The sequence below is a fragment of the Cystoisospora suis genome (genome assembly GCF_002600585.1).
Source record: "Cystoisospora suis strain Wien I chromosome Unknown contig_1370, whole genome shotgun sequence".
NCBI classification, from domain to species: Eukaryota; Apicomplexa; class Conoidasida; order Eucoccidiorida; family Sarcocystidae; genus Cystoisospora; species Cystoisospora suis.
Window position 1 is genome coordinate 11,361 of NW_027154170.1, and position 12,988 is coordinate 24,348.

At 46.2% G+C, this 12,988-nt stretch overlaps 2 protein-coding genes across 2 annotated transcripts; one reads left to right on the forward strand and one right to left on the reverse strand.

Annotated features, from left to right (window-relative positions):
* Positions 1-1,714: 1,714 nt before the first annotated feature.
* Positions 1,715-4,825, forward strand: CSUI_003154 (serpin (serine proteinase inhibitor) superfamily protein). The gene has a single exon (XM_068063352.1). The coding sequence runs from the start codon at positions 2,156-2,158 to the stop codon at positions 3,509-3,511; it is 1,356 nt and encodes a 451-aa protein (XP_067924672.1). The 5' UTR covers positions 1,715-2,155; the 3' UTR covers positions 3,512-4,825.
* Positions 4,826-6,834: 2,009 nt separating this feature from the next.
* CSUI_003155 (gtp-binding protein yptv4) lies at positions 6,835-12,474 on the reverse strand (the record flags this gene model as incomplete). Its single annotated transcript, XM_068063353.1, has 7 exons — positions 12,353-12,474; positions 11,221-11,360; positions 10,243-10,381; positions 9,424-9,507; positions 8,981-9,108; positions 7,609-7,682; positions 6,835-6,972 (listed from the first exon to the last, which is right to left on the reverse strand). Coding segments are annotated over exons 1-7 (756 nt in total), but the record flags the coding sequence as incomplete, so codon positions are not given.
* Positions 12,475-12,988: the final 514 nt, after the last annotated feature.

The following is a 12,988-nucleotide window of genomic DNA, read 5'->3' on the forward strand; positions in this document are numbered from 1 at the left end:
TCGGGCGGACGCTTGAAGCTCCACATGCGCAAGCCGGCACATTGCAGAGTCGCAGGTGGACCGACCTCAGTCCAAGCCAGTGACGCCAGCAATATACCACCAGAGGATCCTTCTTGCAAAGATACCAATGTCCTGTATTCTGGTTTGGGGCTCTGGCAAGCCTGCAAAGAACAGCGTGAGACTACAGCTTCAAGGTGCTGTCCCGTGCTTGGTCCCCAAGCCACGACCACATTGGTGTGAGTCTGTTATCGCCACAGTAAGAATAGAACAACACGTGTAGAAGAGTCGACACGCCAGCAGACTGAGTCAGCAAGTGCTTCGTCGGTCCAATCTCACTAGCCCTGCCGTCGTCACTGACGCGCTTTCTTTCTTTTAACTTTTCGTAGCTTGATTTTTTTGTTAGTACGGCGTTCGCCCGCTTACTGTGCGATGCGTCGGAGTGAGAAACCTGAGGTGCCAGTACACTCCTGCTCCGTGCTGACCAATCGGGAGAGCAACTATCCGGCTTGCGACGCGGATGTCCCCCGAGTGGACTGCAGTCTGAGCGGCGGAATTCGTAGTAGCCTGCGGCTTGAGCTGCAAGTGTATATACCACCGCACGGTCAGCTCACCACTACTTGCAGATTGTCCCACACGCGTTCTCGATGAAATGAACACCGCGAAAGGGCGGTCGAGAATTTTTCTGGTGACCAGGTCTTTCTGACCTGCTTCGCTGCCCGCTCATCTGAGTAGTGACAAGCAGCCCCGAGCTATGCTACGTTAATCCAGGACTCCGTAGGCGAAGATTCGGTGAAGTGGGAGCCGGTTCTCACATTCTATTTGCACAGTCCTGGTGTTCATGAGTCCGCAAAAACAAACACCTTGCCACTTCTTCAACTACGCGAAGTGAATCGCTAACCAGTGTCAAGTTTGAGTGACGGCAAGGAGGCTTTCTCTTCTATAGCGTTGTCACCAGTAAGGAAAGTCGCTACTGTGGACGCGAAAGATGTTTTGAGGGCGCCTGGCGACGCCTAGCGTGTTTCCGTCCGACCAAACCGAATGCAAAAGAAGGGTGCCAGTCGGATCCAGAACTAATTTTTCTCAAACTAGGTCGAACTCGGGCCGCTCGACATTCCGACGGACTTGCGCCATCCTACCGTTGCGTTGCACTCATGCGTGTTTCTCAAGTGCCTGTGCGGTCGGCACTGCACCGTGATTTTCTTTGAGGGGAGGCTTTCATCAGTTTTCCCAGGAAAGCAAACATCTGATAGATGTGACAAGGGCTACACGTAAGACAGTGAGGGAAGACCACTGTACTTGGGCTGTCCGTTTACAGTTTGGGGGCGTTGCCACGCCATCGCTTCACTCTCCAGTGAAACCGGCTGAACAGGCTTCTGCTGCTCAGCAATGCTTCGTGAGTACCGACGCACCGAGAGTTCGGCTTCTCCATCGACCGCGAACACACGTATGAAGTCGATCTCTGGTCAGGTCGCAGAGAAATGGAGTATTGTGCTCTGGGATCGATAATCTAACCGTGGAAAATGAGACGCGGATTTCTGCCTATCTAGGTCTTTCGGGCTCCAATAGCTGCGGGTGCGGATACGACTGGGAAAGACGGGGTGACTCCTCCATCTGCACCAGGAGCCACTACACGGGAGTGTGCAAAGTAAACACCCCGACAAGCCTGCTTCTTTCCCGTTAGTGTCAATCTGCGTTTTATCCCACCACCCCTTTACTTTACGGCCCCCCCACGGCGTGACGCCCACAGAAAAGCACGGAATACTGACTTACTCTCTTCCAGATACCTCAGAGAACCACGTATGACGGTCCACGAAAAGCCAACGGAAAGCTATTCCAAAGTGTACTGACAACGGCTAGGAGGTTGGTGCGGATTTCCTAGCCCTCGCTCCCCCCTCCGCCCCCACCCGACCCCGAAGGGTGGGGGCTACCATTTCCCTGTCACGGAGTCACCCGTCACCGGGGCCGGCCCCCGCCGCTGTCTCACCCCTCCCTGCAACTGAGACGCACTACAGTCCGTCGGGGCCCCCTCCATATAAATGTGAAGTCATATTTTATTGTGTTCACTTTTTTCCTTTCCAGTTAGCTCCTTGGTCCACTACGAGGCTTCGAAAGAGAATACTTTGTGGTTGGTTGGTCTCAGTGCAAGTAAAGAAACATGGCGGCGTTGTCTTCCCTCCTGCCTTCCCGCTCTCTTAAGAGCCGGAATGTGGGGTACGCGCTCTTTGCTTTCTTCTCGGTTGCCGTCCTGCTGGTAGCCGGGGCTGGTCCGGGGGCAGATGACGGGGCCGCCGGCCCTGCGGAATCTTCCCTGCACCATTCCCAGTTTTGGATATACACCGGAGTATTGCTTGCTGATAAGGAAAGGTGCTTCAACAACCTTATCATCTCTCCGTTTTCGATCTTGGGTATGTTCCGCACACTGGAAATGGCCGCGGGCGGCGAGACTCTCGAGCAAATGAGAGGTTTCTTCAATGAAGAGACTCAGCGACTAACTCCACCACCTCTTGTGCCACCTGCGGTCTTCCACTTTGCGGAGCGAGTGTACCTCAACAGCAACCCACAGGATCATCAGCTGACCGAGTACAAGCATCGCATCGCAAAAGTTGGTGGAGAAGTTAAGGCTCTCGACTTCCCGGACCCGGAAGCAGCTCGACAGGACATCAATGCTTTCGTTAGCGAGAAAACGGAAGGTCTGATCAAGGAGCTTGTATCCCCTGGTGATTTGGACTCTTTACCCAATTTCCTTGCTGTCAATGCAGCCATTTTTAAGGCCCAGTGGCTAGACCACTTTAACACGGTATTCGAGAGCGTTTTCTTCGGTATTGGTCCGGATCACCAGCGTGTAGAACAGCGTGCTACTTTCATGCAGCAAACATTCAGAATTGATGAGATTCAGTACACACATATCGAAGGCAGAGGCACCATCATCCGTCTCCCCTTCACCGACAGGAAGCTAGGGATGTACGTCATGATTTCCGATAACTACGAGGAGATTGCTACAGATCTGACCGCAATTCACCACCGCCTTGATCTGCTTGTCGGAGCGTCCATGAACGGTTCATCAGACCAGCCAGATAGGGAGGTTATCGTCACGATCCCCAAGTTCAACATCACTCCGGATTCCTGCAAGATTGATGTCATTCCTGCTATGGAAGCCGTTGGCATTACTCGTCTGAATCTGGTACCGGATTTCTCTCGCATGACGGATCGTTTTGACAATCTGCAACTCGACATGTGGATTCACAAAGCTGGAATCGAGGCCGATGAGAATGGTGTTGTTGCCACGGCTGCATCAGCTGGCAGCATTGCTTTAATCTCCGCGTCACTCGATGAACCCATCGACTTACGTCTCGACCGCCCTTTCTTCTTCGCTGTTATTTATCAGCCGAACATCGACTCAGCGAACCCCTCAGACGATGCAGTTCTTCTATTCAACGGCCATCTTGTTAATGCTGAGGCCGCACAAGTAGGACTAGAACCAGCAGGCACTCTCGAGGTCGTGCACGACTAAGCATTGCTACGATCGTCTGATAACGAAAGGGAACTTGTTTAGCAGCTGCACATGTTCGGGAAGTTTTTGTGGGCGCGTATTCTGCGCGACAGCAGGAGCAAGGAGGCTTGCGCATACAGGTGGCGTATTCGAACTCAACGCGACAGGTTCTGCTTTTTTTCCACGTCTTGTGTGTTTCTCACCCCAAGCATGTGGTGGGTGTGATCTTGGCATCCAAAGTGCAAACACTGTTCATTTGTACAGGAGAACCAAGGAATTTTGACTTGGACTACGGGCGTCAACATTGACGTGCCCGGCAGTAGATGACAGGCTCACTTTCGGTGAATACGGGAGGCTACGTGGAATAGCGGGGGTCGACTCGATCCGAAGATCGCGAAGTCACGGCATTTTTATAGATGGAGACGCAGCGGTGTAGAAACATTCACACCCGGTTTTCAGATCAAACGGCGTAGGACGGACTTTTCGCCTCGCCTGTTTCACCTGCGGCACATCTACTCGGCATGACCCGAGACGGCAGCTTTTTGCCTGTTTCGCAACACTGGAGCCGCAGTCAACTAGCTTCACGTGAAGATACAGAACAGACGAGACAGTTGCGGCAGTAGGCATGATGGTTGCGGTTAACCTTTGCCCTTCCTACTTCGTTATTAATCCCTTCGTAGCGCTTTTTCTCGTCCTGTCTCTCCCGAAAGTCTCTCCCGGCAGTCCTTCAGCTCAAAGTTAGTCCGATTAGTAGTACCGTTGCTCCACGCATCAGTTGTGTCCATCGTAGCGCTAAGTGGCGAGGAATAAGTCATCTGCATATCGATCTAGATCTACATGCTCTTACCTGTCTTCCTGCTAATATATATGTACCTTGACGTGCGTATGTGCTCTAGAACGGCTTGTATATACATATCCCTCTACAAACGTACATGTATACAATGTGTCTATCTGACTATCTCTCAAGATATTTGTCCACAGCAGCAACCGTGGACGAAATCTTACACAGAACGAAGCCGCGTCTGAATCCGTTCTCCCCCCTCCACATCGTCTTATATTCGGGTACTGATTAAGATAGAGGGTTGAGCAAGGAACATCGAGAGAAAAATATCGACCGAGAGTGAGGAGGAGGTTTATCTTCTACAAGATCGATGATATTTCTGCGAATGAATAACCGAAGAGGCGGAGACACACCGGAGAGAGCGACAGATAAACTATGGTAGGAGGAGAGAGGGAGACTCGCCCGCGGCTTAAAAAAGAAGTGGTATGATAGAAAAGAGAAAGAAAAGTGCTGTAAGGAAAGACGAAAGACAATTCCACCGCATACACAGAGAGAGCTAGAGACCCACATAATACATAGAGGCGGAGGTAGGGACAAAGATAGGAAGGCAGATAAGACACGGAAGTGACAAACCGCTAAATCGACACAAAGAAATCTATTGAGGATGCGTACAAAAAAGCTCGATAGACCGACTGCACCGAGGATGAACTAACAGAAAAGACAACGGAGAAAGAGAGACAGAAAGAAAACAAGAGACACGCAGGAACGAACGTACGACTCGCCTGAAGTAGAAGGTTGTCTCTTCTATATCAGCTATGAAGATGAAACAAAGAAAAGGAGGCGAACGGTCTATCATAGGTCAGTCCTCGACAGACATCATCAGCAACTTCTTTTGTCCCTCTTTCAAACTCCTCTTTAAACGTACAAAGATCTCTCTCTCATCTATCTTTAAGCTATCTAGCTATCTCTCTCTCACTTCCTCGGCATTCTATCTATCTATCTGCCTACTATAAACAGACAGCTAGACTGAGAGATACATAGATAGGGACATACATAGATATATAGAAGTTCCCAATGGTGCATAGCTAACTACACATCATTTATCGGTGAAGTACACATATGAACATGCTGGAGATGTATATACACTGAGATAAACGACCTATAAATACATAGATAAACACATAGAGATAAAAAACCATACAAAAGAGAGACAGATGTCCCTGAGGCAAAAAAGCAAAGAGGTGAAAGGTTTCGAGAAGGGGGAGTTGAGAGATGGAGACAGACCGAGTAGAAGAGAGACCAAGGAGGGCAAAACAAACTTTAAAAAGATCAACACACGCGAAGAGTTTCTATTCTATCTTTCTTCTTCTCTTAAGGACCTCCTGGTCTCCTTCTTCTCTCTCTTGGAATCATCTCTAGATCTCCCTTTGTCTCTCTTTCCTCTTTTCTCTTTCTCTCCTCACCTCACTTCTTCTCTTTTCCTTCTTCGTAATCTCAGTTTTATCTCTGCAAGCTAGCTAACTAGCTAGCCAATTATGGATTTTGTCTAGCCCTCTCAAAGTTTGTATTCAAAAGTAAACCTCTTCTTTCTTCTTCTTCTACATCTTTCCCTTCATCACTCTCTTTACCTACCACTCTATGAACGCTTCTCTCTTTCTTCTTCGTCTTCCTTCTCTCTTCTTCTCCGTCAGCAACACACAATGAAAGAGGCATTATGTTTCTCCTCTTCCTCTTCTCTCGACTTTTGATCTCGCGGCCCTTTCTTTCCTTCTTTCTCACTTTTTCTTTCTTTCTTTCTTTCTCTTCTTCGTGTGCATCTCACGAACAACATCCGCCTGATGTCCTCTGTTCAGTCAACCCTCTGTGGGAATCTAAAAAGAAAGAACGACAGAAAGAAGGAAAGGAAGTAAGAGAGAGAAAAAGACGCAGAGAAAGAAGGAGGTGGATTGCTAATCCACTGTTGTCGTCTCTCACCGTTGATAGAGTGTGGGACAAACTGCTACTTCCCTCGATTCGTGTCTATTTCCCATGCATGCCAGCAACTGTATGTACACCTAGATTGTGTATAGAGGGGACAAACGTGAACGAATCGACAGCGACACATAGTCACCCCCTTGGAGTGAAATGAGATAGATGCATGCACTATCATATACAACAGGTATCGTATACCAAAGTATGCCTCTATATATGGCTATCTATTTCGACGTATCTCCATATCGACTAAAGTGCTATCTCCAGAGCTACACATGCATAGAGACGCACCTAGGTAGACATGATGATACACACGTCCAATTGCTTCTTCCAAATACATAGAAGACAACTGCTGAATGCTCACGTCACTTTAGCTCTCGCCCCGTCTACTACACCGCTGGCTGGAACACCCCCACTGTGTATACAACAAAGAAGCTAAAGAAAAAGAAGACCCCCAAAAATAAGGAGACAACGATGAAGACCAGTAGCGGAAGAACTCTTCCGCAAAAGAAAGATATCTATCTATCTATCAATCGATCGATCCGGATCTGAATCGATATCCAGAGAGAGAGATAGAGAGGAAGCCCCTACCAGAAGCAGACTGTGGAGCGCCACCTCGGCTTGCGTAGGAGTTGATTGGTCCGCATTTGATTCCATGGGCTTCATTGCTCAGGTCGTAAATGCCTCTCTGAATATTCTCATAAATCTTGCGGGCTGTCAAAATAAACGCCTACGCATGCAAAAATCACCAGTCACAAACCAATCCAGACACACAGACATACATATACATATATATTATATATATGAATACATATATATATATATATATGTATGTATATGTGTATGTACCTACACACCGAGAGAGAAAAAGACACGCGTATGCATTTCCCACGAAGAAAGCCGTCTCTATGAAAGGAGAGCGAAGAAATAGAAAGAGGAGAAGACGCGGAAAAAAGAAAGAGATAAATAAGTAGATAGAGGGATGGGTGTCTCTGTCTCGCTTGTTTGAGAAGGGAGAGCCCTTAGACTAAGAATAGTTGAAAGTAGTAGTTGTTGTTGCAGTGGTAGTAGTAGAACGAGTTCGATTCTCGGAAGATATCTCTTTTATAGATACGTATGCCCGTCTCTTAGAGAACAAATACATAGGTAACGATAGACAGACAGGTATGTAAAGACAGACAGATAGAGTGAAGATAGACGTCATCCTGCTTCTTCTCCGTCTTTGTCGTTTTCTTCGATGAAGATGGGAACGAGATGATAAAGAGAAGAAGATAAAGAAAGGTAAAGGAAAGAAAAGGAAGAGAAACAAGAGATCTCTGCATGGATCACGTGTCCTCCTCCTCGTCCTCTTGTCCTTCATACTCACCTCATCGACATTCTGAGCAGTTTTAGCAGATGTCTCTAAAAAAATCAATCCATGCTGACGAGCAAACGTCGCACCTATACGCACATACACTCCACCATATCACAACACCTCGGGTGTATGTACACCTAACACGAACTATATGCATGCACTATAGATATCTCGCTTCCATCGTCTCTTCTTCTCTCACCAAAACAATCCAGGAAGTCACTTAAAGCCACCCAATCACAACATCTATCCCTATAATATATATCTACATACACGCATGTACGTATAGTGTGCATATATGTAAAGCACATCTACATCCGTGTATACACATACATATACATACGCGCAGATGGATAAAATGCCATCGTGATGGCCCACGCATGTTCCAGGAAGAAAGAGAGATATACGTGAAAGAGAATAGGAACCAAGAGAATCTAAAGAGAACACCTCAGAGAAATACCACTTGAATAGAACGATCTCTGGAGTGACAACGACGTACACAGACAGTGCAGCTGTCTTCCGTGCTGAGCTCGATACACCCCCACGACTATGTGAATTAACCCCATACCTTATACACCAATAGCGCCTATACTCATGTATTCAAGAACAAAAGAAACATATACACGCCTATACAGACACCGTCTCTCTCTCTCTGCTTCTGTACAGGCACAGATCAACAGACATATACACAGAGACACACACATACATACATGTGAGACACACATATATACATACTCATATATATATATATATATATAGAGAGAGAGAGAGAGCAAGGGAAAGAGATGGAACGCGCAAGTGAGTAGAGAAGAGACACATAGAAGAGCATCAGCAGAAGGTCAAGAGGTCCTCGCAGTATGGGTTGGATGAAAGAATAGAGAGCAGTTCCCCGGCGGCTTATCGACGGCTCTTCTTTCTTATTCTAATCCCATTCCTCAGCTAATTAAAAACATACAGATCATCTTCTCATCTCCTCTTCCCCTCTCTCTCGCTCCGTTCTTATATCCTGTAGCTTCTTTCTACCTATCTATTACAGATGGAATCTGCTTCCAGATTAGTGTTAGGTGGCTCGAACAACTACCGTAGTATTTTGCTTTTTCTTCTTTAACTTTCTCTTTGTCGCATCATCGTCATAATCGTCTTTCCACTCTTATAGCTCGCCCTTTCTCCTATGTATCCCCCGTCACGAAGCTCCTTCAAACGCGACTCCCGGGAAATCTGTAGAGAGACCTCCTATATCACATACAGCACTATTCACACGAGGAACAGGAGAAGGATATATAATCTGCCTCGACTGTCACCCCGGCTCAGAGCAACGTTTTTCTTCTCTTTCTTTCTCTCTCACTCTTTCTTTCTTTCTTTTTCTTCCTTTCTCACTCTTCCTTACCTTCATCGAAAGTGACTTCTCTTCTTTCTAGATCGCACTTGTTGCCGATGAGCATAATCGTCATGTGCGGGTTGGAATTTTGCCGGACTTCATCCAGCCATCGGGTTAGATGAATGAAGGTGTCTCTTCTACAGAAAGATAGGAAAACAGAGGAGCCAGATGACAAAGACAAGAAAAGGAAGAGAAGTAAAGAAAGACACTCGCTCCATCTTCATCGCCTCTCTACCTGTCTGTACGACATATCTAGATAAGAAATAGAGGAAGAGAGAGAGCCTGGGCGAGAGAAGGAGACAGTTCACGCTCGCAGCTTGAAGAGTTTTGACGTAGGGTGTGTGTCTTGATTTCCCCGGAGAACATAGAGTAAAGGAATCTTACAGAGACGAATAAGAGGAGATGATGAGAGAAGAAGAACAGAGGAGAGAAGAGGAGAGGAGAGAGAATACCTGGTGATATCATAGACGAGTAAAGCTCCGGCAGCCCCTCTGTAATAGGAACGTGTGATGGATCGAAATGACTCCTGACCTGCTCTGCGTATATATAGACAATAGAAAGGGAAGAGACACGTAGTAGATCGTACATAGAGAGGGATACATACCTATATCTCTATACGTGAAGCCACACACACACATACACTCACATACCTGTACAGGCATATTCACAAATAGAGGCACATATACATACTTCCCATGTATACCTTCACAAAGAGAAACATGCACATCAAACCCGGTACAGACACACACCTCGAGCGAGCATCCATATGTGTACTACTTCCCTACACTAGCCCACTTACCCACCTGAAGACATACACTCGCATATACATGCATATACATACATTACATATACGTACATACATAGACATCTGCATAAGGAAAAAGATCTTCTACTTCACCCTTGACACATACAAGTGTAGAAGAATACTTTTACCTAGCTTCCTCTTCACCAGTCGACACATGAGCGTATCCACCGGTGGGTCGTACTACCTCCTACACATACCATGAAGTAGCAACGCCAGGTACTCATCTATCAAAATCCAAGTCTTCTTCTTTCCTTCTATCTCTCCCTTTCGTAAACAGAAAGAAAAGCGAAAACAGAAAGACAATCCTCAGTATCTTTTCTTTCAGCTTCCTTTCTCCCTTTCTCTCTCCTTCCCTAACTGTTTCTCTATCGCTTATCTGTCTATCTATCCCTCTTCTTCTTCTGGATCTCTTGCCCTCTCCCTCTCTTGGGTCTTTCTTCTTCTCCTCCTCTTCCCTCAGTCTTACGTATCCCAGATCTGCAGCTTCACTTGCCGTCCATGGATGTTCACAAGGCGAGCACCAAACTCCACGCCAATTGTCAAGTCGTGATCTGTTCGAAATCTCTTATCAGTAAACTGCAGCAGGAGACAGCTCTTTCCCACCCCTACAGTAACCACACCACACGTAGGTGGAGTATATATACATATGCCCGTAGATGTCGATATATAGTATATAGGCACGACAGAAAAGAAGGCTAAGAGAAGACGATGAGACGTCCCTATATCTAGAGTAGAGATGAATATATGTATATCAACATAGATTACTTCAGGACATGCAAAGGAAGTCTGGAGTGGAAGGGAAGAAAAGAGATACGGGATACCAGTGGAGATAGATACATGGAATTGTACATCCACCCGTCGACATCTATGTGCCTGCAAACCTGTATCCTTTCGAAAACGGCCATACATACATATACATATAATATACGCGATATATAGGTGTATATAGAGGCACATGAGCTGAGAACCCTCCATATGTATACGTATACCTACACCCCGCAAACGTAGTATGTGTACCTATGTACAACATAATAGACTTAGATGGAGCAAGAAAGAAAGAAAGAAGACGTGAAATTTTCTCAAGAAAAGAAACACAACACAGCAGCACAGGCCCTTCCACGTGCCTCTCCAGGTGTACATACACCCGACATCCACACACACCACGCATCTTGCATGCCGCGATGAAACAAGCAAGAGGCGACAACGACCTCTCCTGTAGACGAGAAGATGTTTGCTTGGAATGTGCTATATGAAGTGAAGATTGCCACAAAGATAGCCACGTTTCTCTTGGTATACAGAGAGACACACACATGTACATACCCATCTATAGGGTGCCTTTTTACTCTTCTTCAGCATGTAAGCAGCTTAAACTACTGCTCGAATCCTTTAGTACAACTCCTCCCGCGAAGCTTATAGAAAAATTCCTTTCTTTGTTCTTCCGTACCTGTATCTCCGATAATAATGTACTTGAAGAGGTACTGGTACGGAGACATGTTGGTAAAGACGATCTTGTTTGGAGAGGGGAGAAAAAGAACAAGAGATTGAATGACCTCTCTCGATCCGAGTATATCTAGCAATGACAAGCTACAGATAACTCGCCGGTTAAAACAGACGATGAAGAAGCTGGCAGTGTACCCAAATGAGAGGAGGCAGGTAAATGACCTGATAAGGATCTTTCCCTCACCCCGGCCGGTGTTTGTGCAAACCAGAGAGAAAGAAAGGGTACGTAATGAGAGGAGGAATCTCTTCTTGAGAAAAAAAAAAAGCCAGATTGGTGAAGCTGCAGCGAAGAGAAGACTCGAGAGGACGATGGAGTGCGTAGGTGGGCGCAAGTCCTAGTAGCGGAAAGGAGAGAAGAGAACCAGAGGAAAAAGACGAATCGAAATAAATGAAGAACGGAGACAAGAAACGGAAGAGAGTGGAAGAGAGGAAAGGCTATTAGGGAATAAAGACAGAAAAGAAGCGGACTGAATGGTTTCTTGAGAAAATCTCTCCCTTTATCCCAGTAAGTAGAGAAGAAAGGAAGGAAAGGAAACAAAAAGAGAATGGAGAGCTAGTAGAACGGATAGAGAGAAGAAAAGAAAGCAAAGCAAAAAGAAGAAACAAACTTCTAGGTTACTTCAGAAGACTAAGAGGAAAGAAGAAAGCGAACAAGGAGTAAGAGGTCACGAGATCAGGAGGAAAGACATCGGGACAGAAAGAGAAGGAAAGCAAGCCAGATCGAAACCGGTAGACGATACAACTAACGAATGAAACAAATGAAGACGCCTAGAACTCCTCTAGGGAGATCAACTAAACTCATAAAGAAAAAGCCTTTCACCTACAGAAAAAGAACAAGAGAAAAGACAGTCATTTTCTCAGAGGAATGAATGGAACAAGGGAGACGAGAAGGGAGCTGAGAGAGAGAGAGTGAGCGAGTGACTGTTCGTGACTGGCAGGGCTTCTTATTTTGACACCCTTCTTTTCTTCTTCTTCTTTTTTTTATTAATGAAAAGACTAAGAAGCATCTTTTTGTTTTCATCTTTATGAAGAAAGAAGTCTCATCTGGAAAGCAAGGAAAGTCCGTGTTGGCTCACTTCTTCTCTTCGTCTTGTTTTCCTGTTCTATTATTCCAAAGAAGAATCGCCATCAGATTTTCGCGCTGCTCACCGCTACCCCCCCAGTCGACAACTTCGCCACGGCGAGGTGTCGGTGTTTTCTACACAGCAGAAAACAAAGGAAAAGCAGGAAGGTCCCACTCGTTGGATGGACGAAATGAAAAGAAAAACACACAAGAGAGGAGTCTTGAGGAAAGACGGGAAGAGAAAGGATAACCATAAAGCCGCCCGAGAACGGTTCCATACCCCGGTTTAGGGGAGCCTCGCGGGTATGTATCTTAACGACCAGTCTATATCATCAGTTTATGCATGTATATAAGATGTGTGTTTGGGATATGGAGAACGTACATATATGTAGATGCAGTTAGACACATAGAGATGCGTATGGAGAGAGGAGAGAGACTTGGTGCAGACACATTGATAAAAAGGAGGTATGTGTGAAAAAAGAAAGACACCTTCCCCCCCCCTTCTTTGAACGAGTGCTAAGAGGTCCGAAAGGGGAAAGAGTTGAAGAAGAGGTAGCATAGCTTGAGGTTCTTCTTTTCAATCTAATCAGGATGGAAAGGAGAGACGCGAGGAGGAATTGACTTCTAAGAAGAGACCAAAAGAAAGAGT